Raw genomic sequence first — 25,246 nt, 5'->3', positions numbered from 1 at the left:
AGCTAACACCACGGGAATTGTGTGGTAACACTATAAGGTTTAACTTGACCCAATTTTTTTCCCTTAGTGGTTGAAGAAAGTGTAACAGAGTTTACCAATTGTCAATCATTTAAACTGCAGTGTGGTAAAAATACTTACAGTGATTCACAAATAAAACATATTGTCATACATTCTGATATAAGACAATAGTCTTTATTTCATGTTTTGCTGCTTTATTTTATATTCCTATTCTTTACTGACATTTTGACTAAATGTTATACTAAGATGTAGGCAATACAGGCGTTACATATCTATTTACAATGTCTCTACTTTTTTATTAGGGGTAAAAGTGTCATTCTGACTATGAGCTGACATACAAAATGTTTCTCATAGTAACCTAATGACCAGTAGAAAAGCTTGCTGCAAAAACTCCCCAAAGTTGGGCAAATGTGGAATTAGGAAGGGGAGTGTCTGTGTGTGTGTGTGTTCCAGACATGATGAAAGGTGCGCACGCACCTGTGTGTATCATTTACATACCAATACTTATGTTTGCCAAATACTTTCTACCTGATGGCTTGCTGAGTCAATAAGAATTATAGTAATTGACATTTTTATTGTTTTTATGTGAATATTGCTAAATGCTTTGAAACAACCTAAAGCCTCAGATTTGAGTTTCTCTTGTGTGTCTATCTATTATTGCTGGAGAATCAGCAATTGTTTTCACAATGCCAAAATAAACTTTGAACAAACTCCATTATCATTAATTCAGAATTTAATCTTTATAGCTACCACACATTGAGCATTTCCCATTTTCCAGGTACTTTGAAATGAATAATGTAAACAACAACAAAAGCTCACCATTACTGCCATTATTGAGCTCTTATAATGTGCCAAGTGCTTTACAATTGTATTTTCACACTAACCCTGTAAGATTAGTTTTATTATCCTCACTTCACCATGAGGAAACAGGCTTTGGTATGTCCGGTTTCAAAGCCCATATTTCATTACAAGTTCTGCTATTTCTTTCACACATCTCAAATTAGTTAGAATTTCAGACATTATATTAGATTAATACAAAAGTAACTGTAGATTTTTCCATTAAAAATAACGTAACACTATACTACAAGGCTACAGTAATCAAAACAGCATGGTAATGGTACCAAAACAGAGATACAGACCAATGGAACAGAACGGAGGCCTCAGCGGCAATACAACATATCTACAACCATCTGATCTTTGACAAACCTGACAAAAACAAGCAATGGGGAAAGGACTCCCTGTTAAATAAATGGTGTTGGGAAAACTGGCTAGCCATGTGCAGAAAGCAGAAACTGGACCCCTTCCTGACACCTTATACTAAAATTAACTTTGGATGGATTAAAGACTTAAAGACTTTAACACCACAAAAAACCCTAAAAGAAAATCTAGGTAAAACCATTCAGGACATAGGCGTAGGCAAGGACTTCATGACCAAAACACCAAAAGCATTGGCAACAAAAGCCAAAATAGACAAATGGGACCTAATCAAACTCCACAGCTTCTGCACAGCAAAAGAAACAGTCGTTAGAGTGAACTGGCAATCAACAGGATGGGAAAAATTTTTTGCAGTTTACCCATCTGACAAAGGTCTGATATCCAGAATTTACAAAGAACTAAAACAGATTTACAAGAAAAAAACAAACAAGCCCATTCAAAAGTGGGCAAAGGATATGAACAGACACTTTACAAAAGAAGACATACATGAGGCCAACAAATGTATGAAAAAATGCTCATCATCACTGGTCATTAGAGAAGTGCAAATCAAAACTACATTGAGATACCATCTCATGCCAATTAGAATGGCGATCATTAAAAAATCTGGAAACAACAGATGCTGGAGAGGATGTGGAGAAACAGAAACACTTTTACACTGTTGGTGGGAGTGTAAATTAGTTCAACCATTGTGGAAGACAGTGTGGCGATTCCTCGAGGACCTAGAAATAGAAATTCCATTTGACCCAGCAATCCCATTACTGGGTATATATCCAAAGGATATAAATCGTTCTACTATAAGGACACATGCAAACGAATGTTCACTGCAGCACAGTTTATGATAGCAAAGATCTGGAACCAACCCAAATGCCCATCGATGATAGACTGGACAGGGAAAATGTGGCACATATACACCATGGAATATTACACAGCCATCAAAAACGGTGAGTTTGTGTCCTTTGTAGGGACATGGATGAACCTGAAAGCCATCACTCTCAGCAAACTAACACAGGAGCAGAAAATCAAACACTGCATGTTCTCACTCATAGGCGGGTGTTGAACAATGAGAACACATGGACGCAGGGAGGGGAGCACTACACACTGGGGTCTGTTGGAGGGAAATAGGGGAGGGACAGCGTGGGGTGGGGAGTTGCGGGGGATGGCATGGGGAGAAATGCCAGATACAGGTGAGGGGGAGGAAGGCAGCAAATCACACTGCCACGTGTGTACCTATGCAACAATCTTGCATGTGCTGCACATATACCCCCAAACCTAAAATGCAATTAAAAAAAAACAATAATAACGTAACAGTTGTGTCATGCCTATGAAACAGGTGATTTTCCCTTATCCCTTCATGGAACTCATGGAACTCACTCAAGAAAGGGGTGACTTGTTTACTCAGCCTGCAGCTCTCAACCTCTTGCAGGAGGGGAGCAGGCAGGTGAGTGGGTGGAGGGGCCAGGATAAGAGCTTCTGGGTGCTGGCAGAAGCACACTCTGTGCAACCTTGCAGCAGCATCTTGGGGGACCTGCAACCCCCAGGTCCCCAGAGGGTGTGTGTTACAATGTGTTCTTTTAGCTTCACCATCCATGGATGGCTTAAGTGTTTAACAACTCAATATGACAGCAGTCTGTATCCTGCACTCTTGTCTGGCATCCAGGAAGAAATCAGGTTGCATGAATGAATTAAAGATGGTAAATGTAGGTGATTTTATTGTAGATGGAAGTGGCTCTCAGCAGGATAGAGAGCTGGAAAGGGGGTGGAGTGGAAAGGTGGTCTTACCCTGGAATTCAGCCGTCCTGAGCCAAACTCTTCTTCAAGGTCCTGCCGTTAAGCCATCTCTCTGAAGTCAGGCTAATTCTCACTGATGTCAAGCTGCTTCTTTTCTCTCCTTCTCTACCACTCTGCTGCCAGTGGAGCCTGGGATTTTTATGGGTACAGGATTGGGGTGGGCTGGGCCAGGGTGGTTTTGGAAAAGGCAACATTCAAGCAGAAAAACAGGGATGTAAAGTTCTCACTTTGGGTCGTGGGTCCAGGCTTGAGGGCGGGGCCCTCACTGGGCACTGCCCTCTTCTACCCAGTGTTTCACTTCCTTCTGTCCATATCACCTATATATTGTACTTTTTCCTAAAAGTAAAGTGGGTCATAATTTTTCTCTTATCCATTAGTACCTAACAACTGAGGAGTCAAAGGCCAAGCAGAATCAATGATGGACTCTCAGTGGCTCCAACATGCACCCTTGGGTACTGTGCCACTGAGGATGGTATCTCTACAGGTTTTGGCTTTTGTCCTTCTTCCTTAAATATTCAGCAGAGGAGGGTTGTAATTAATAAGCCTTGATGAATCAATCTAACAAAATCCTTTAGGAGAACTCTGATGTTATGGGACATTTACCTAAGTCATCAACTTCATCTTTCCTTGTAGACTTTAACGTGTTTGCTGTGGCTTCACATGAATTTGGCCATGCCTTGGGCCTCTATCACTGCACTTCCCCTGAGGCTCTGAGGTACCCCATTCTACATCCACCCTGGCAAGAGAAAATGATGCTTTCTGAGGATGATGTCAAAGGCATCTAGATTCTCTATGGTTTGCTTAGGTTTGTTCTTCTTTTTCTAGAAGTATTCATTTGCCTTGCTAAATTCCCTAAAACAGCTTTTCCCAGTCTGTGTGCTGTGAAACTTCAGTACAACAAGAAGCAACCTGACAAGGGCTCCAAGTTCAAATAACTTAGAGAATCACTGCAATCTCTACCTCTCTTACATTCTCAGGATGTCATGAAGCTCTCAGAAGTCCCTAGTGATTGTTTAATTCAGTATCTTCCAAACCTACTTGATCATAGAAATTTCCCATTCTTTTTTGACATATGGTCTGAAGCCTCTTTCTTCTTACATTTCACTTAGACATTGTAACTCGAACACTAATAATTATTAATCAGAGACAGCTTGAAGCAAAACAAGGTACCATCACATAGTTACAAGGGGGAAGCTTATCTTTAGGACACATATGTCAAATTTTGGACCTAATATTTTATCTTCTTTGGGAGATATAGAGTGGAATAGCCTAGGAAACATAGTCCACTTTGCTATTTTACAAATTTCTTGGCTCAGTTTCCCTCCCCACTCTCCTCTCGGTTCACTCTGCTCCTATGCTCCATCACACATTTGTTTCCACTCCCAGAAAGGAAGCTTGTTTTCACCTTGTGTCTTTATGCTGTGCTCCTTTTGTCTAGATGAATGCCTTTTTCCAAGACATTTGCATGGCTGGACCTTTCTTCTCCTTCAGGTCCCAGACTTAAATACTTATTAGAGAGGACTTTTTTGACATTTGATTGAAAATGTACATCCTCCTCACCCTGGCTCCAATCGCTCTATAGAATCATTCAATTTTATATTCATAATGACACCGACAACTCTCCCAAAATTGCCTATTTCAATGTCTCTTTTATCTTCCTTTTAAGATGTAAGAGTCTGTCTAGATTGTTCACTCTATATCCCCTGTGCTTATAGCTGTGCCCAGTGGGGTGGGCGCTATGTAGATTAGTTATTGTGAATTACTAAATATATTAGGTGCTTACTATGGGCCAGACATTGTTGCAAATGCTCTGAATCATTAGGTCATTTAATCATCACGTAATCTATAAGATAGGTACTGTGATTATCCCATCTATACATGTAAATAACTTTCCTCAATCTGTAGCCCCAACTATATTCTCCATTACAGTTAGGGTGCCTTTCATCATGTCTGGAATTCCATCTTTAGACATTCGGTTCTTTGAAGCTTGGAGGCTTGTTATCCTTTCAATAATTACAAATACAGGCAGGCGTGGTGGCTCAAGTCTGTAATTACAGCACTTTGGGAGGTTGAGGCAGGCTGATTGCTTCAGCTCAGGAGTTTGAGACCAGCCTGTGCAACATGGAAAAGTCCTGTCCCTACAAAAGTAAAAAAAAATTAGCTGGGTGTGGTGGGATGCACCTGTGGTCCCACATACTCAGGAGGCTGAGGCGGGAGGATCGCTTGAACCCAGGAGGCAAAGGTTCTAGGGAGACAGGATTGTGCCACTGCACTCCAACCTGGGTAAAAGAATGAAACTTTGTTTCAAAATAATAATAGTAACTACAAATATTTTCAAGAAGAACGAAGCCACTTTAAAGTTTCCACCATTGGTTGGTAGTCCTGTAGGGAGGTTAAGACAGCCAGGGCTAATGTTCCGAGACAATAGAGGGCAGGACAGGAGATTATGATTATGTAAAGATGAATTACCAAGGTGAGGGGAGGCAGATGAAAATTGATTGAAAGATACCGAGAAGAATATGTCATCCTTTGCACTAGAATGTTGGCGTTGCAACAGCAGGAATTTTTCTGTTTTGATTACAGACACTTTTAGCTCCAGAACCAAGAACAGTTTCTGGCAGTGAATGAGTGAAGTAATGAATGAATAAATAAATGAATGAATATAATAACCCTCTCCACAGCATTTAGTATAACTTAGTGGATGTTGTTATAATTAGTAATAACTTAAGGAGCCATGTAGTGGGTTTAGCTTTTTACCTGCATTATCTCATGAGAGCCTTCATGTGACCCTTCCTTGACAGAGGAGGAAGGGAAGGTTTGAAAAAATGAAACAAACTGCCCAAAGTTAGGGAGTTCATAAAATACAGAGTTGGGATTTTGGCTGGTGCATCTGACTTCAAGGTGTGGCCTGTGCGCTTGATCCCTACATGGCTTCGTTGGTTTAGTTGAGGACTGGATCACTGGAGAGGTAAAAGAAACAAATATCCATCCATACTTAAAAATATTTCTTTGTAATTTAAATGTTTATGATGTTTCTTGCCTTACACACGTTAAGATAGACTATAGGCTAGACAAATCAATAAATCAACTTTAAGGAGAGAGGTGTGTGTGTGTGTGAGAGAGAGAGAGACAGAGACAGAGAGAGAGAGAGAGAGAGAGAGAGAGAGAGAGAGAGAGAGATGGTCCCTGACATATTGTAGCTGAGTACCCAATTTTTAAGAAAAAAAAAAAAAGAATTTTTTTCCTCTTTTCTCTCCTGGCTCTTTTACTTAGCTTTTTAGCAATGCAATTATAACCTGTACCTTCTCTCCACCAGGCACAGCAAGGTTATCTAACTATGTGTTTACTTAGAAGTTCCACAGATGGAACCTTGAAGCAAACCAGGTGCCTTTCCACCAGGATATTGCCTCAATTTACAGCTCACCTATGCCTGTGATGGCTCCAGGCAGACCACCCAATAGATAAGACATCCGAAGCAAGTCAGGTAGACCCCACACCTCATTGTTTCCTCCCCTACATGCCATTAATGCCAAGACCTTCTCTTCTGCCCTGAAGACTGAGGTGGTGTCCTCAAGGCAGGAGCCTGTGCTACCTCTCTTCAGCTAGCTCTGAAATAAGGTCACTTTCTTTCTACAAGACCTCACTCCTTTTAATTGGATTCTGCAAGCAGTGAGCAATTGGACTTGCGTTCCATTACAACATGATCATTTGGCTTATGATTTTTTGACTTTGCAATGGTGCAAAAGATATATGCATTTAGTAGAAACTGTACTTTAAAAATGAGAATTTGAATAACTTCATTATAAAATGGGCTTTGTGTTAGATGACCTTCCCCAATTTTAGACTAATGTAAGTGTTCTGTGCACATTTAAGGTAGTCTGAGCTAAGCTATGGTGGTTGATAGGTTAGATAAATCAAATGCATTTTTGACTTATGATATTTTCAATTTATGATGGATTTATTTGGATGTAACTCCATTATAAGTTGAGGAACATGTATACATACACACATATACACATACACATATGCACATATATGTGTATGTAGTGTGTGTGTGTATACAAAGGAAGGTTATCTCAAAAATCTGGAGATGTTACAGTTATTCTTCTTCTTCTGGAAAAAGTTTCTATTTCCCAAACATTATTTGATAACATTACATTATGTTTTTGCATATTACTTTTTAAATGAGAGAATTTTCTTTTTTAAAAATATGTAACAACCTCTACTTTATTGAATTAAGGTAACAAGGTGAGACTAGGTTGTTTTAAAAATAGACTTTTGCTTCATTGTTTAAATATTAGTGATCTTTAAATATAACAAAATTGCTTGTTGTTAAAACTACTAAAGCATTTCTCCATTTTCCACCTTGTTTAAATTTCTATTATTCACTACCAAACAATCTAGATTTTTTTCTTTTTTCAAAGACATCTGAGAAGGGTTGGGCTAGAATGTGTGTTCTATTCCCAGTTGTTTTCTCTCAGAGTATTTGGTTAAATCAGGCCAAGGTGGACATTCAGTAACCACTCTTTTTTAACCAAACACAATAAAAATTAAAATTCTTTAGGAGGGGAGCCAAGGAAATTAGGACTTGATTTTCAGATGTTATACTCCAGTAAGAACCAAAAATAATTTCTTTTGCTTCTTATAAATTATATTAGTAACTTTTGAGGATCAACTCAGTATAAGTATAGCATCTGAAAAGCATGTGATTTAAATGTTAAAAGTAAATGACCTCCTAAGCTGATCAACATTTGCTTTGCAGCTACAGCATCTAAAATGAGCCCTTCTTTGTTTTGTTCCAGACCTGTGGATGATATCATGATTGACTGCACAAAAGTAGCGCTAAAATTCAAATTTTAAAATTTAGCTTTTTTATTCTTTTTTCTTTTTTTTTTTTGGTGATGGGGGCCTCCCTGTGTGCCCCCAGGCTGGCCTCAAACTTTACTCCTGGGCTCAAGCAATCCTCCAACTAACCTCAGCCTCCTGAGTAGCTGGGATTATAGACACACCCTGTGCCCAGCTAGTTCTCCTTTTTAATACCATGTAAGCCCATTTCATAAGGTTATGAAAAAAAGAGAAATCAGAAGGTAGAACAAAGCAATCATCAGAGAGTGCATACAAAAAATTATAATTTCATGCACTTGCAGAGTAAAATCACTTACATTTTAGAAAGATAAATATACTGCTGTCATCAACCATGAGTTTTTACTATACTCTAAACTGAAGCCAAAATCTTGATCTTAATGGTTCTTTGATTTACAGATTTTTCATCATTTTAACCCAACTCAAATGGCCAGTCGTTTGTGTTATTCCTCATCTGGGACCTCCCTGTGCTTCACTATCTGGCTGTTCATAGGCATTTTTGGTTCCCATTTGGGAACCAAATGTTTTGAACTCAGACACTGATGAAGACCTATGTTTTAAAAAGTCCCATATTGCTAATGTCTGAATCAACAGTAGATATGTAATCCTACTTTAGTCCACTTTTGTTTGTTCATTCTACAGGTTTTGAAATTTCCCAGTGATCTGGCAGCATTTTTAAATACCAAGTCAGCCCCATTGTGTTAAAAATGGTATCTGAAACCACAAATCATTCCACGGTGCTAACCAGAAGGCTTGACTCTGAGTTTAACAATTAAAACCTGAGGTAAGGACTTGTGTTGACAAGCAGTTTGCCAACACATTATGATGTGGTGGCACATCCCCATCTCCATATAAAAACACTTTTCCATGAACAATATTCTATAACCTTTCTGTGTTCTTTTCTTTTGTGCTGATTATGTTTTTTTTTTTTTTTTTTTTTTTTTTTTAAGACGGGGTTTCACCATGTTGGTCAGGCTGGTCTTGAACTCCTGACCTCAGGTGATCTGCCCGCCTTAGCCTCCAAAGTGCTTGGATTACAGGCATGAGCCACCACACCTGGCCCGATTATGTTCTTAAATGGAATGAGAAACTAGTAAAATAGTAAAGTTCTTTGATAATAAATGGGATTTTTAAAGTTGAAAAACAGTGGCATTTATTTTTATTTGTCATTAAAAATGTTTCTTTATGGGGGAGGTAATATTGTAATGATTCTAAGAAAAAGGCCCTCTTCTTACTCTTCATTTCATTTCCCTAGAGACTAGCATGGTGTTTTATATGGTTGATGCTCAATGAATATATTCATTAAATTGGTAGCTAAAAAGGCTTCTTTTCTTCTAGTTTGAAGTGACAACATTTCTAAAAATATGTGAAAATCTGTAAGAACAGTTAGCCTATTTAATTATTTTTCTCTACTTTCAAATGTCGAATAAAATGACGTTTGTTTTCCAGCTTCTCAAGCACTTATTTATTATCTAATGATATTTTAAAATACTATGAAAATTTATTTGTAAAAACAAATGCTTCTAATGAACTAACTTCTGCAAGCTTAGTAGATGAATCAAACTTTTTGCATATTTTTTCACTTAATCTCAAAATTAAATACTATGAGACAGTAAAGCAACTTAAAATAAATTATTGCTTTGCATTGCTGATTAAGCACCAATCTAATTTTGAACTTAATGGAAATAATCTATTTGAAACGGTATATTTGGCTGTATTTTGGATAAAAGCATAGTAAATTTTCTTCAAATGATCGCATACGTGTCGTAGGCTTTTCTGGATTTCTCTAAGGTTACTGGCTACTCTAGATTATAACATTTTACTCACATGTTAGAATACCCATTTTGTACTCACCCTAAAGCTGTATTCATGCTCCTTCTCTTTGTCTTAAAGTGTTCCTAACCTGAGGATCATTTTCTGTCTGAATCGAAGTCACTTAAATTAACTTGCATTTCCAATCATTTAAAGAAGTCCAATAAATTCAAAGATCATGGTCTATATTGCTCTACCCATTTGCTTCTGCAGGGGACCAAAGATGGTACTTTGATTTCATGGTACTGATTGTGTGACTTCTGAAAGGAATAATAGGTTAGAGGCCCCTTGGACTATTTTCCTGAGTTGTTGGACCAAGAATACTTCTATTATTCAAACTTAAAATTAAAAATTGAGAAACTTGAAATTAGCCTACAGCAGCCCTAGTTTTCTTGGGCATTCCCTGAAGTGTGGGAACCAAACAGCGCAGCTTGTAAGAAAATATCTGAGAATGGATAGGGTTGAGGTCATAATTGGATGGGGACGGTGGTCAAGAACATTGAGTTTTGAGTCTACTGACCTGGGTTCAAATGCTGGTATCATTCATAAACTATATGATCACATACAAGTATTTAACTTTTCAGTGTATCAGATTATTCATAGCTAAAATGGAAAACAAGCCTTCAACAGTACCTGTGTGGCTGTTGGAAGGATTAAATGAGATACTGCCTTTTAAACCTAGAACGCAGTAATCACTCAGTATGTGCTAGCCATTATAGTTGTTGTGTTCCAGTGTAATTCTTCTGGCTCTGCCTGGATCTTTAGGGAATTTATGCAAGACTCCATATTCACTGAGAGGTCATGCCAGTGTGTTTAAATTCCAACCATGGGACTCAATCCTGTGGTTGTGCTATAGCACCTCCAAGTCTTCAAGTCTGGTTTTGGTTCAGTTTCATGGGCTTCAGGCAGACACAATATTTCCCTCTATAGTAACTATAGAGAAAATGCAGTTTATAATTTACCAGGCTGTAATAAATGTTTGAGAAGCAGTACTAAGTCTTTCTTTACAGAAGTAAACATGCCATCTTGATATACTTATTATTTGAAGAATTAAAAGTAGCTACTTTCCTACAGGAGAAATAAAAGATTTTGCTAAGTGAAGTAAAAATTTACTACTCTCTGCTGTTTCTTCCCACAACATCCATAAATATGCTGAGGCCGATGTTTTGCCAGATGGGTTTGCGACTCTGCTGAAACAAGAGATGCTCTCATTTATATTTCCCTCAAATTGTACCACAAACCACACTTGCGAGGGAAAAGAAAAAGTCGTCATGTAAGCATGTTTACCTTCAAGTGACTAGGAAGTGGAAACCTATCCATAAGTGATGATTCATCATTGCAGGCCTATAAAAAAGTAAAGGTACTCATCTGTGGAAACACTGTAGGCTCCAGGCATCACCACTCAAGATGCATCCAGGAGTCCTGGCTGCCTTCCTCTTCTTGAGCTGGACTCATTGTCGGGCCCTGCCCCTTCCAAATGGTGATGATGAAGATGATTTGTCTGAGGAAGACCTCCAGTTTGCAGAGGTAGAGTATCTTGCCAATCCTGATGATGCAGTTGGTACAGCTCAGCTATTTCCTTCTCTTTTAAATGCAGTTCATCTTGGTCTCTTTTCTAGCGCTACCTGAAATTATACTACCATCCTACAAATCTAGCAGGAATCCTGAAGAAGAATTCAGCAAGCTCCATGACTGACAGGCTCCGAGAAATGCAGTCTTTTTTTGGCTTAGAGGTGACTGGCAAACTTGACGATAACACCTTAGATATCATGAAAAAACCAAGATGCGGGGTTCCTGATGTGGGTGAATACAATGTTTTCCCTCGAACTCTCAAATGGTCCAGAATGAATTTAACCTACAGGTAAATCACAGGCTATGTTTCTTTCACACTTGTTAGCCTTTTCTTATGGTATTAAATGTCTAATATTAAGTAGGCCTTACTATTTAATTGGCAGTTAAGTTCCAGAATAGCTTTAACGTGGTTACCAAGAATGCCGCACATCTATTACTGTTACATTAGCCCAGCATTATTTTTTAGTGGATATATCAAAGTATTTCTTTTAGAAATGAAATAAAAGAGAAATAAAAGTAGATTCAAGAAAATTTGCAAATGCGGTACATTAGGTGTAGTTATTACAATGGTGACAAAGATGAAGTATGCCACGCTTTATAGGAACTTTACAGAGCTATTTCATTTATTTGGGCTGTATCAATGTAATCCAAACTTCTAGCATGTAAAATTAATTATATTAAACATTGGAATATTTTAAATTTAAGATGCCACATGGTCAGGTATTTGGAGATACTAAAATGTCTGAATTTTTGACTTTTTATTCTTGCATGGCATCGTAATTAATATATTATTTCAAACAATAAACATCTAGTAGAAATTTCAAAGAAATCATTGGATTTTGAATTGAAAAGCAATATGCCTAGAAAATGTATTCTAAAATAACTCTCACTTTCCAAAAAGTTAATGAAACTTTTTCTGTTAAATAGAATTGTAAATTATACCCCTGATATGACTCACTCCGAAGTTGAAAAGGCATTCAAAAAAGCCTTCAAAGTTTGGTCCGATGTAACTCCTCTGAATTTTACCCGACTTCACGATGGCATTGCTGATATCATGATCTCTTTTGGAATTAAGGGTAATGATGCACACTTGTTTTAAAAACTTTTTTATGTTCTAATTCTCAGCTGGTTCCATTTAAAAATTCTTTCTTTCAGTCATTCATTACTTTTTAAAGCATTCAGCACTAATTTACCAAACACCTGTGCTGAGTACGCCTGCATGTGATAAGACTCCTAACCCTTGCTTTTGTGTCTAGAGCATGGTGACTTCTACCCATTTGATGGGCCCTCTGGCCTGCTGGCTCACGCTTTTCCTCCTGGGCCAAATTATGGAGGAGATGCCCATTTTGATGATGATGAAACCTGGACAAGTAGTTCCAAAGGTAATATTCTTATAAATATATAATTTATGTGCTATTAGATTAGACAGTAAACACACTGGCATGAAGTTAAGACACATAAAAGTTACATATATTTGGTATTTGGCTATATTTTCTAAAAAAAAAAAGTTTATCTCAGACATATGAGTATCTCTACAAGTGACATTATTACCAATAATGAACAAAATCTACTTACTCCTTCACTGTGGCTTAAGAGATACGAATTAACTTTGAAGTAGTACCAAAATGTTTATGTTTGTCAGTCAACACATTATCATCGCAAATTACGTTTTGGCATGTTGAAGAAGTACAGTTTATTATAAATATATAAAAACTACCAGGGCTGGATCTATGGGTCATACATGAATTAGATGTGAATTGAAATAGTTTTTTTCTTGGTAGAAATATGTTCAATCAAATTTCTGTTTCCCATTATATGAGTTGCTTGATTCAGTCTTGTCTATGTATTATAAATACCATTCTTAAAAATCTAGACAGTCTTACTCCAAACAGCATGAAACAGACAAGATGATGGTTGTATTTACAAGAGCAAAATGAAACTGAATGTTGAATGAAATCAGTTAATAGTTGAATCTTCAAGTCTCAGAATCATTTGGAATGTTAATTTAGGAAGAATAGCCATAGATTTTTCTAACTAGGACTTAATTATGACAAATAGAGATTGTCTTTATAGACAGTTTACTTTTATTATTCATTTAAATAAAAAAGATTATTTTTCCAAAAAATAAAATGGGGCTTATGTGATCAGTGTCTCAACTCTAATACCTCCAATCTGTCTATGGATGGAAAAGTGAAAATTTATGTTATTTATGTTCTGAGTGTTTCACAGATAAGAATGGTTTGAGGAGGAAGGAATAATACCCAGTATTGTTAAGATAGAATCACAGTAAGCCTCAAATTTATATTTCTGTATAAATTCTGGGTTTGAAATATTTAATTGAAGTGAATGAAAACATCCTCAAACAAGTCTGGATTCATTTTTCAGCTGAAGGCTATGAGTGGTATCCATTACTAGTCATTCTGATGAAGTATTAGTTAGCACTCAGATTATGAGACCTCGAATTGCTCTCATGGTCTGCAACATTTGCTAAGTTGATTCATTTTCTTCATGCACAGGCTATAGTTGCAAAGGGAATTTTAAGGTCAAATGGAATCCACTGGCTCTAGCTTTCAGGTGATCTAAGCAAAAGTAACAACAATCCTATTGCCTTACACATCTTATATTTCTTTTAGTTTTTTTTAACTCTCTTTTTTCCAGTTTGAAATACCTGTATTAGGAGGCGCAGAACTGGCATACAGAATGATTAGAGGAAACAATGTAAATACAGTGACACAGTGGCCTTCTAGAGTAGAGGAAAGATGGCTAATCATACCTAGAGTTTCTGTTTCTCCAAACCCCAGAGTCTAGAGACATTCTGGAAAGAATCATTTGGTTGGAATTTGCTCCCAAGTATATACACAGAGAACCTATTTAATGCATTCTCCACCCTTGGTACCATCCCTGTGGATGCTACATCCTGATTGGAGGATGTTTGGGCAGCACTCTAGCTAGGTACCACCCTGTGTGATTTCCCCACTCCTTGTTTAAGGTAATCTCTGTCCACTTCCTTCAACTGACCTAAAAATACTAAGAGCAAATCAGTAATTCTAATATCTTCACAGTAAATCCTTATTAATTACTAATTATATGAGAGCAATCTGTTGACATTCTAATTATGTAGACAGCTATAATAAAAAAACACTAAATTATTTATAAGGATTAAATCAATACTTCGAATCTTCTTTCAAGCAACTGAATATTGATTTTAAAAGCTCAGAGAATGAAGAAAGAGAAAAGAAAGAGTATATAGCCAAGAAAGAAACATACCAAATAAATAAAATGATATTCCTTTCATTACCTAGTCACTGGAATTCCTTGTTTTCTCATTGTTAATTTGTTTTCTTACAGGCTACAACTTGTTTCTTGTTGCTGCCCATGAGTTCGGTCACTCTTTAGGTCTTGATCACTCCAAGGATCCCGGAGCACTCATGTTTCCCATCTACACCTACACCAGCAAAAATCACTTTATGCTTCCTGATGACGATGTACAAGGGATCCAGTTTCTCTATGGTAACTCAGTTATAGAAATTGAATATGATCAGTTATAAAAGCAGAATAAGTCCATGTATCTGTTTTCTAAATTGCAGTCGTGCTGCAAAATGATGTTTTGGTACAGTAAAGTGTATATATGGCAAACGTTTCATAATACTATAATACTGTATTTTTACTGTACCTTTCTTATGTTTAGATATGTTTAGATATACTTAATACTAACCACTGTGTTACAAGTACCTACAGTATTCAGTAAAGTAACATGCTGAACTGGTTTGTAGCCTAGGAGCAACAGGCTGTACCATATAGCTTATATGTGTGGTAGTCTATATGTCTAGGTTTGTGTAAGTACATGCTACAATGTTCACCCAATGACAAAATCGCCCAACAACACATTTTTAGAACGTAGCCCTGTCTTTAAGCGACACATGACTCTACTAACTGAATTTACCACTGTCAGTGCTGCTTTCTTGGTTTTGTTCTTAAAACCTAGGAAAAATACCCATTTTTCTTTCCAAATCTAACTACCCACTCAAAGAGAAAAGATTTCATTCTCCAAACTCCTTGTATTTGTATTTTACACATTGCAATGTGCATTTGATACCCTCAAAACACCTCTGCGATAAGAAAAAGAAATATTTTATTCCCCATTAAACCAATGAAGAAATTAAGCCCTGTAGAGTTTAAGTAGCACACCTATAGTAACACGGTTGGTGGTGAAAGTGAGATCCTAAGGCATTTTAGAAATTCCAAGTATTCTTTCAACCAGTCTAATTTGCCACAGAAACCACTCAAGTGGCATGTGTTAGATTTTTGTTTTGTTTTGTTTTTGTTTTGTTTTGGCTTTTTGAGATGGAGTCTTCCTCTGTTACCAGGCTGGAGTGCAGTGATGCAATTTTGGCTCACTGCAACCTCCAGCTCCCTGGTTCAAGTGATTCGCCTGCCTCAGCTTCCCGAGTAGCTGGGATTACAGCAATGATCCACCATGCCCAGCTAATTTTGTATTTTTAGTAGAGACGGGGTTCACCATGTTGGCCAGGCTGGTCTTGAACTCCTGACCTCAGATGATCTGTCTGCCTCAGCCTCCCAAAGTGCTGGGATTACAGGCGTGAGCTACTGTGCCCGGCCAGCCTATGGTAGTTTTTAATCAACATCTACAGTAACCAATGTAAAAAAAAAAATTCTTCCTTTTCAATCCCCCCAAATTTTCAATAATATTTACAAAATAATTAAACCTCAAACCCAAACATTTATTTATAGATGACCTGTTATAAATAGAGTTAAAGCCACAGTGCACAGTCATCAGTGTAAACACTTCTAGAGCACATAGTTCATAAAACTTGCTCATGCCACTCAACCCATTCTTTTTCCGTCTAGATTTGAATCTATCACAGTAGCTAGCAGAGGTGTGGGCATGAACTTGAGGATGGCAAAGGGAATTTGCAAATTTATTTTGCAATTATTATTTCTGTGCTATTGTGACTCAGGAGCTGATGAAAGAACTAATATAAACTAGACAGAAAAAAAAAACCAGTGTAGGATTATTATTGTGCACTGCACCCGCATCCCGTCTGCACTCATGGGAGCTGGTTGGAAAGTCACCAACATGTTAAGTGCTGAAAACCTGGCTTGTCACTGAGATACAGCTGCACAGTGGCAAACTGGTGATGCAATGTTAGCTGATGTTGACAGCTGGTAAAATAGTCAAGAGGAGGAGGTGAGATGAGGGCTTTCACAGAGAAAATACAAGGGGAATGTAATTTTCAAGAGCAGTCTGTCAATAGATTGTGCAAGGTATAGGAAAAGTTTTTTCAAAGTCTTGCTTTTTTTCCTCATTTTTATCACCACCCTCAAGAAACCTAAGTTTATAGTTCTAAAGAATCTTGAGAAGTCTTGAAGGATGGAAGTGGAGGGGAGGTTCGGGAAGTAAGATTACTCGGTATTTTCACCATAATGTAGGAGCCCCAGGACCTACTGCCCTTCCTGAAGGGAACCCTCTCCCACTGTCCAACAGCAGATCAGCCTGTTGTGCTGTGACCCAGGTCAACATTAATGTCACACTCATAACTTCTCTTTTGCCTTTCACAACTGCAGGTCCAGGAGATGAAGACCCCAACCCTAAACATCCCAAAACACCAGACAAATGTGACCCCTCCTTATCTCTTGATGCCATTACCAGTCTCCGGGGAGAAACAATGGTCTTTAAAGACAGGTACTCTTGAGATTCTTTCAGAGAGTCTGTATGCAACAAACATCTGTGAATCTGTTTCTGCATATTGCCAAAAGTCCCATCAGACTTCCAAAGGCGAAGTTAACAGTAAAAATGGGCAGGCAGTTTATTTACATATTGCAGATGTAGATGATTGATGGATTGTTTTACTTTTCAATGTATAACCTTGACATTGTGCAGCTTCCTTTTACATCTCCAGTTATAGTTTTTCTTATAAATATAACCAAGTAAATCTAGAAATCCAATTTATTTTAAGAACAGACAAGCATTGAAAATAATTGCTATATTAATAAATGGTTACTCGTTATGTCCATGCAGATTCATTTTGGTATGGAAAGACTTTGATTCTGGAAACCTATGTTGGAATTTGAGGGATGGAATGAAATGAACCTAGAAATGCAACATAAATTTTTAATTTCTGCATTGTTCTAGTATGCTTATTTGTTTATTCATTTATTCATTGATCCCTCATCTGTGATCCAATAGCATTTTTACCCACTCTGTTATAATGCGAATTACATTGTACTCGTGGGGTGGGGGGTGGTTCTCATGTATCAGTTTTCCCAGGCCATAAGACCACGGAAGACATAGTTCATGTAACTCATTTCTTCGTTATGGAGCCCAACACAATGCCTGGCACATTTGCTTGCCCCTGGCAAGGTATCCAAATTTGAGCAAGACAGGGATTCAACACACAAAGAACTTAGAGCCCTCACAAAGGCTCTGTGAGATTTCAAACTTGAATACCTTGCACTAGTTAGGATAGTACAACTTATCACTGGCACTTAAAGGGAAATGGAATTATTTTCTCTTCACAGGTGGGAGGGATTGGTTGTAACTAACTTATCTGTGTCGATGCAGAGAGAGGTGGCTAACAGGATAGAAATATTGCACTTTAAAAATATGACAGAAAACTCCATTTTTACTTTCGTGTTAGATTCTTCTGGCGCCTGCATCCTCAGCAGGTTGATGCGGAGCTGTTTTTAACGAAATCGTTTTGGCCAGAACTTCCCAACCGTATTGATGCTGCATATGAGCATCCTTCCCATGACCTCATCTTCATCTTCAGAGGTAAGCCTTCCACAGAGGAGGCCTCACACATGACCAGGGAGGCAGTGCTGACCTTGATGCCACTAGAGATCCAGTAAAATGATCACTATTGAAAATATCCTAAATTAAAGACTAAGTTTTAAAAAAATGGAAGCCAGAAAGCACCTGAAACCATCTACTGTGTGTCTCCAAATTTAACATATGAAAGGTCTACATTATTACACTTATATCCACTCTTTCTTTCATGTCAATCATGTCAGTAGTTTCTCTTAGTTTCTCTTAAAACCTGCTTATTGAGAAAACATTGTAACAATATGCATTCTGAAAAAGTGGAAAAATATTATCCATAATTCTTCCTTCTGAAAAGTCAGTTTATTTCATTTGCTCATTTTCATTATGTAACACATATTTTTGCATATTTATTTTCACAGTACAGATATATTTTTATATTCTATGGCTTTTCTTGACACAAAATTATGACCAATTTCCAAATTGCTACTTCATCTTTACAGTCATAATTTGACTACATAACAGTCTGCTGACATTGTTTCTGTTGTTCAACTATTTATGATATTAATGTTATAATAAAGCTACTTTTTAGACAAGAAAATAACTTTCAAACTGGTATAAAATTTGAGTTTTCAATCTAATTTACCTTTCTTACTCTGTTGTTTATGCATGTAGAAATTTTAATGTATTTTTTCACCTAGCTTTCAACTTAATTCAGGGATAATAAATTCAGAGCTAATGAACTCCCAAGTTAATTGTGATATTTGGTTAGCTATACTCATAATTAAGAAATTAAGATCCTAAATTTTATGTTTTATTTGAAGAATGCTTATATTTTTATACTTCATAAACATGATGACTGCAGATACTAAATATTTTATTAATATTTCTAAATGTATAAATGGGCCTGTCTTTAAGTACATGTCTATATATATAAATCCTAATAGGTTCCCTTGGATAATAAAACTGTTATTTTACTTATCCTAGGTAGAAAATTTTGGGCTCTTAATGGTTATGACATTCTGGAAGGTTATCCCAAAAAAATATCTGAACTGGGTTTTCCAAAAGAAGTTAAGAAGATAAGTGCAGCTGTTCACTTTGAGGATACAGGCAAGACTCTCTTCTTCTCAGGAAACCAAGTCTGGAGGTATGCCAGCAATATGTACTGACCCATCTGTGTCATAGCTACAAAGTGTCTCAAACATCTGTCACTACTATAAATTAGTCCTACATACTACTGTAAATGTCATACTAGTCATTCATTTTTATTCTATGTCAGCTCTTTCAGGCAACTCCTCAGAGCTTGAAAAGTCTCAAGCTCTCTTGAAACCCACACACACACACACGCGCGCGCGCACACACGCGCGCGCACGCGCGCGCGCATAATACTCACCTCTTCTCAAACATTCTTTTCTTAGCCATTTGTTGTGCCTCAACCATCTTTGGCACCTCTCTTTCTTTTATCTTTTTTGAGACAGTCTTGCCCTGTTACCAAGGCTGGAGTGTAGTGGTGTGATCTTGGCTCACTGCAACCTCTGCCTCCCATATTCAAGCATTTCTCATGTTTCAGCCTCCCAAGAAGCTAGGATTACAGGCACGTGTCAATATGCCCAGCTAATTTTTGCATTTTTAATAGAGACAGGGTTTTGCCATGTTGGTCAGGCTCCTGACCTCCAGCAGCTCACCTGCCTTGTTTTCCCAAAGTGCTGGGATTAAAGGCGTGAGCCACCACACCCAGCTGGCACTTTCTCTTTCTAATCTTTCTCCTGGATTCTCTTTCTTGTCACTTTCTCCTAATTTACATGTAGCTCCATCTGCTGTGGCCAAAGAGGATACCAGTATGAGTACAGGAAAAGATTGGTTCAGAGAAGGCCTTCCTGTCTGCAGAGTTACCTGATCCACTGAAGAGGTTGACCAGGAAGCTGACAGCCTGATAGTTTATAAAGTTAAACTTTCTGAAGGGCAAGTGAAGCTGGAATATTTAAAACATATGTAAAGATTTAAGCAGCAATGACATCAACAACATTTAGGAGTCTAGATTCAAGTCTATATTTGGGAAGGAGAATGTCTCATCAGTACCCTACACCTGAAATGTTTAAAATGGAAACTTTCCTCCATCTCTGCATACACAGTTACACACACTCATGCATACCTGCACACACACACACACACCCCTACACACACACATACCTGTTGTATATCTCATCTTTGCCTTTTGACTTATTTCTGACAATGACATTTCTAACATTCTAGAAATCACTGCATTGCATTTGGAAATGAAATGCACTGGTACTACATTTCCTTTCCTACCCTCCATAAGAAGTGCATGGTTTAGTTGGAATGAATTGCTTACTGCATCTCAAATATGCTGTTTTTTAAATACCCTCTTAAGCTTTTCTTATACAATTTTCTTTGGCAGGAGATCTTTTCCTGCATCTCTCACTCCTGAAATTCTACCCACTGTTTAAAGTTCATTTGAAATACCATTTCATCTACAATGTCTTTTTTTTTTTTTTTTTTTTTGAGACAGAGTCTTGCTTTTGACACCCAGGCTGGAGTACAGTAGCATGATCTCAACTCACTGCAACCTCTGCCTCCCGGGTTCAAGTGATTCTCCTGCCTCAGCCTCCTGGGTAGCTGGGATTACAGGCGCCCACCACCACACCTGGCTAATTTTTGTATTTTTAGGAGAGATGGCGTTTCACCATGATGGTTAGGCTGGTCTCAAACTCCTGACTTCATAATCTGCCCACCTTGGCCTCCCAAAGTGCTGGGATTACAGGCGTGAGCCACCACATCTGGCTAAAGTCTTCTTTTATTTCCGCATTCAGAAGTTATTGCCTGGTTTCCTGTACTTTCAGGACATGAACTTCCATCACATTTCATGATTACTTGCTCGTGCTTAACTTCTATTTCCTGGTGTTGCAGTTATGTATATACATGCCTTAGCTTTCTTGGTAGTTCCGTGGTTCTTACCTTATACTTGTTTGAACATACCTCCGGGATATACAAAATCTCTCATCAGTAATAGTAATGGCACCTTATGGGAGCCTGTTTTCCTAAGTTAATTTTAGGATATGTTTGCTTGGTTAGGGTGTAGGTGTGGGCAGGGGAGAAGGAGCTTGAAATATGCTGTTATGGAAGGGGAAAGCTATCCTTCTCTCCCGACCTTTAGTGTTACCATAAGCTTCTACGACTTTCTAGTACAGAAATTAAACCTTAAATATTTTTGTAGCCATTACTGTACTTAGCAAGTTGTCTTACACATAGTGGGAGATCAATAGACCGTTGTTATATGCGCAAACACGCATTTATTTCATGCTTAAGAACACTTTCCTTATGACATGCTTTTATAACAGATACATCATTTATGAAATGGAAATGAGCTTGTAACTCTCTTTAAAAAGATGGCCTTTAGGCAATTCAACAAATACTCATCAAGCACCCACTGTACATTGAGTATGCTCATTCCTAATTTTAAAAAGCTACCAGATGTTTTAAATGGAATTAAAATTTTAAAATTCTTGTGAATTTTGAAAGATGCCATTGTATCTATAGTATTATTTCTAAGGTACTTTCTAAGAAATGTAACTGGTTTACAAGTTTCTTTTCTTATTAAACAGATATGATGATACTAACCAGATTATGGATAAAGACTATCCCAGACTAATAGAAGAAGACTTCCCAGGAATTGGCGATAAAGTAGACGCTGTCTACGAGAAAAATGGTAAATAGTTACATTGTGTTGACTTTAAAGAGGAGCTTCTGTAGCCCCTCAAAACTTTTCTCCATACAAAGGATTTTTATCTAGGACCTACATGTGCTAATAAATGTATGGCAGTTAAGGAATTAACCATTCCTGTGTGACTACCTACAAAGACAGCAAACAAAAAAATGACCTGCTAAGAATAAATAAGAATTTTACTTAATGATTGCTATTCTATAAATAAGAGATGCCAAGCCTTCAACATTACTTTAACCTATGCTTAAAGATGCCAAAATGCAAAGGATACTGCCAGAATTCAAACTGGGCATGGAGTGGAAAGTAATTTATATATGAAGACTCATAACTACCATAACTATATAGCAATTTTTTACTTTAATTATGTTCACAGCATTTTTTCTTTTTTTGAGACAGAATCTCTGTCTGTCACCCAGGCTCGAGTTCAGTGGCACAATCTTGGCTCACTATAACCTCTGCCTCCTGGGTTCAAGACATTCTCCTGCCTCGCCTCCAGAGTAACTGGGATTACAGGTGCCTGCCACCATACCCAGCTGATTTATGTATTTTTAGTAGTGATGGGGTTTTGCCATGTTGGCCAGGCTGGTCTCAATCTCCTGGCCTGAAGCAATCCACCCGCATCGGCCTCCCAAAGTGCTCAGATTACAGGCCTGACTGTGCTGACCTAATTTAATTATGAGAAGAGATATTACTGTTAACTGATAACAAATATCGGGCCAGAGTGCAGTGGCTCACGCCTGTAATCTGAGCACTTTGGGAAGCCAAGGCAGGCAGATCACTTGAGGTCAGGAGTTCAAGACTGGCCTGACAAACATGGCAAAATCCCTACTAAAAATACAAAAAAAAAAAAAAAAAATTAGCTGGGTGTAGTGGTGCATGCCTGTAATCCCAGCTACTCGGGAAGCTGAGGCAGGAGAATCACTTGAATTCAGAAGGCAGAGGTTGCAGTGAGCCACATCTATGCCACTGCACTGCAGCCTGAGCAACAGAGTGAGACTCCATCTCACAAAAAAGCAAAAAACAAAATGAAGCAAAAATCGATAATCGAAGTAGCAAAACTGAAACTCATGGCAAGACAATTAATTTGAGGTGACAACTTAGGAGAGCTAGGTAGATTTACACCTTAAAAGAACAACTAAAAAATAAAAATAAAAAGATAAAAAATTTTAAAAACAAATAACTATAAGCAATACATAAAAGCCCCAATAGAGTTTAAAAAGAAAAAGGTTGAAATTCCTACAAATGGGATCTAAGAGACTGGATTCTTAATATTAACTGGATTAAAACCTGATTATTTTCAAACTCTGAAATTGTCTTTATGCTTTTTCTTGTAGGTTATATCTATTTTTTCAATGGACCCATACAGTTTGAATACAGCATTTGGAGCAAGCGTATTGTTCGTGTCATGCCAGCAAATTCCATATTGTGGTGTTGAGTGTCTTTTTAAAAATTGTTATTTAAATCCTGAAGAGTATTTGGGTTAATACTTCCAGAAGTGTGGAGGGGGTGAAGGAGAGCTATCAGGAGAAAGCTTGGTTCTGTGAACAAGCATCAGTAAGTTATCTTTGAATATGTAGTATCTATATGACCTTGCGTGGCTGGAACCACATTGAAGAATGTTAGAGTAATGAAATGGAGGATCTCTAAGGAGCGCCTGATTCTTGCTGCTGTACAGAAGCAATGGTTGATGATATTTCCCACACCACAAATGGGACACGTAGTTTGTCAATGACAGCATAATTTTAAAATATATTTATAAGGAAATTTTACAGAGGCATAAAAGTAAATCACATTTATATAAATAATAAATCATCCTTACTAAAAAGTATAAAATGCCATGAAAATGGAATTTTGGGAGAGCCATACATAAATAAACCAAAGGGAAATGTCTGTAATAAATAGACTGTAACTTCGAAATAAATAATTTTCATTTTGCACTGAGAATATTCAGATGTACCTTCTTCACACAGACACTAAGAAAATATCAAAGTTGAGAGAAAAGTAGATGTGGCCTTTAGATTCTGTTCAATTTTCACTTTTGGCCATGGCTCAGGGGCTGCTCTCATATAAGACAAATATTCCTTTGCATATCATAGAGGATAAAGAAGAATGACATCTTTTTATTAAAGTATTTCAGGTTTTTCAGAAGTCACACATTACAAAGTTAAAATTGTCATCAAAATAATCTAAGGCCATGGCATCCCTTTTTCATAAATTATTTGATTATTTAAGACTAAAAGTTGCATTCAACCCTATTTTACCTAGCTAATTATCTTAATTGTCCAGTTTGCTTTGGATATATAGGCTATTTTCTAAAGATTTGTATAGCATGAAATAAAATATATCTTATAAACTGGAAGTATATATTAAAGGAGAGACATCCAGAGTTTTTTTTTTTTTTTAATAAACAGTCTACTAGATTGTGATACCTTGAGATATGGAATGATGCTTTTCTCTGCATTTTAAAAAATCCCCCACACTTCTCACAGTGCCTACTGCCATTTGTGGAGGGTGCTTGGCACTTACTGAAGATAAGATCAGCCGTCAAGGGAGGAACTACTGTGCTCAGAGAAACTGTTCATAAACTCAGGCAAAGAAAATGAAATGCGTATTTGCAAAATGTGTTAGGAAGTGTTTATGTTTTTCTAATAAAAATATATTTTCAACAGATAATTGCTATATGGTATATTTTGTCTTTAGGTATAATTTCAAGCTTTCCTCACCCAAAATGCCAATATTTTTGTTTTTGGAGACAGTTTCGCTTAGTTGCCCAGGGTTGAAGGTAGTGGTGCTATCCCTTTTTTTTTTTTTTTTTTTTTTTGAGATGGAGTTTGTCTCTTGTTGCCCAGGCTGGAGTGCAGTGGCATGATCTCGGCTCACTGTAACCTCCACCTCCCTGGTTCAAGCGATTTTCCTGCCTCAGCCCACTGAGTAGCTGGGATTACAGGTGCCAGCCACTACAACTGGCTAACTTTTGTACTTTTAGTAGAGACAGGGTTTTGCCATGTTGAATTGGGTGGTCTTAAACTCCTGACCTCAGGTGATCAGCCCGCCTTGGCCTCCCAAAATGCTGGGATTACAGGTGTGAGACACTGCACCCAGCCAATTTTTGTATTTTTAATAGAGACAGGGTTTCACCATGTTGGCCAGCTGGTCTTGAATTTATGATCTCAGGTGATCCACCGCCTTGGCCTCCTGAAGTGCTGAGATTACAGGAGTGGGCTACCACACCAGATCCTTCTTTTTTTTTTAAAAAAAAAAAAAAAAAGATACTTAGGCCAGGTGCAGTGGCTCATGCTTATACTCCCAGCACTGTTGGAGGCCCAGGCTGGAGGATTGTTTGAACACAGGATTTTGAGATAAGTCTGGGCAACGTGGTGAAACCCAGTCTCTAAAAAAAAAAAAAAAATTAGCTGGGGGTGGTGGTACATGCCTGTAGTCCCAGCTACTAGGGA

At 37.6% G+C, this 25,246-nt stretch overlaps 1 protein-coding gene and 1 long non-coding RNA gene across 2 annotated transcripts in view; one reads left to right on the top strand and one right to left on the bottom strand.

The window, feature by feature from the left end:
- Positions 1–25,246, bottom strand: part of LOC141584820 (uncharacterized) — a 218,387-nt gene that overhangs the window by 96,329 nt on the left and 96,812 nt on the right. The window lies entirely within an intron of this gene.
- On the top strand, positions 11,080–23,735 carry MMP13 (matrix metallopeptidase 13). Its single transcript, XM_003923765.2, has 10 exons — positions 11,080–11,223; positions 11,316–11,557; positions 12,196–12,344; positions 12,525–12,650; positions 14,617–14,778; positions 16,855–16,972; positions 17,928–18,061; positions 19,037–19,196; positions 21,673–21,776; positions 23,126–23,735. The coding sequence occupies exons 1-10, from the start codon at positions 11,104–11,106 to the stop codon at positions 23,224–23,226; spliced, it is 1,416 nt and encodes a 471-aa protein (XP_003923814.1). The 5' UTR covers positions 11,080–11,103; the 3' UTR covers positions 23,227–23,735.

This window comes from Saimiri boliviensis, chromosome 6, assembly GCF_048565385.1.
Source record: "Saimiri boliviensis isolate mSaiBol1 chromosome 6, mSaiBol1.pri, whole genome shotgun sequence".
In the NCBI taxonomy this organism is placed as follows: domain Eukaryota; kingdom Metazoa; phylum Chordata; class Mammalia; order Primates; family Cebidae; genus Saimiri; species Saimiri boliviensis.
Note: the sequence above shows the minus strand (reverse complement) of the source record. Positions and strands in the feature narration are given on the sequence as shown.

Bases quoted from the DNA above. Each gene is read 5' to 3' on its own strand.
- MMP13 (XM_003923765.2), top strand. From the start codon at position 11,104: ATGCATCCAGGAGTCCTGGCTGCCTTCCTCTTCTTGAGCTGGACTCAT. The intron at 12,651-14,616 runs GTAATATTCTTA...GTTTTCTTACAG, and splicing joins CTGGACAAGTAGTTCCAAAG to GCTACAACTTGTTTCTTGTT. The intron at 16,973-17,927 runs GTACTCTTGAGA...CTTTCGTGTTAG, and splicing joins ACAATGGTCTTTAAAGACAG to ATTCTTCTGGCGCCTGCATC.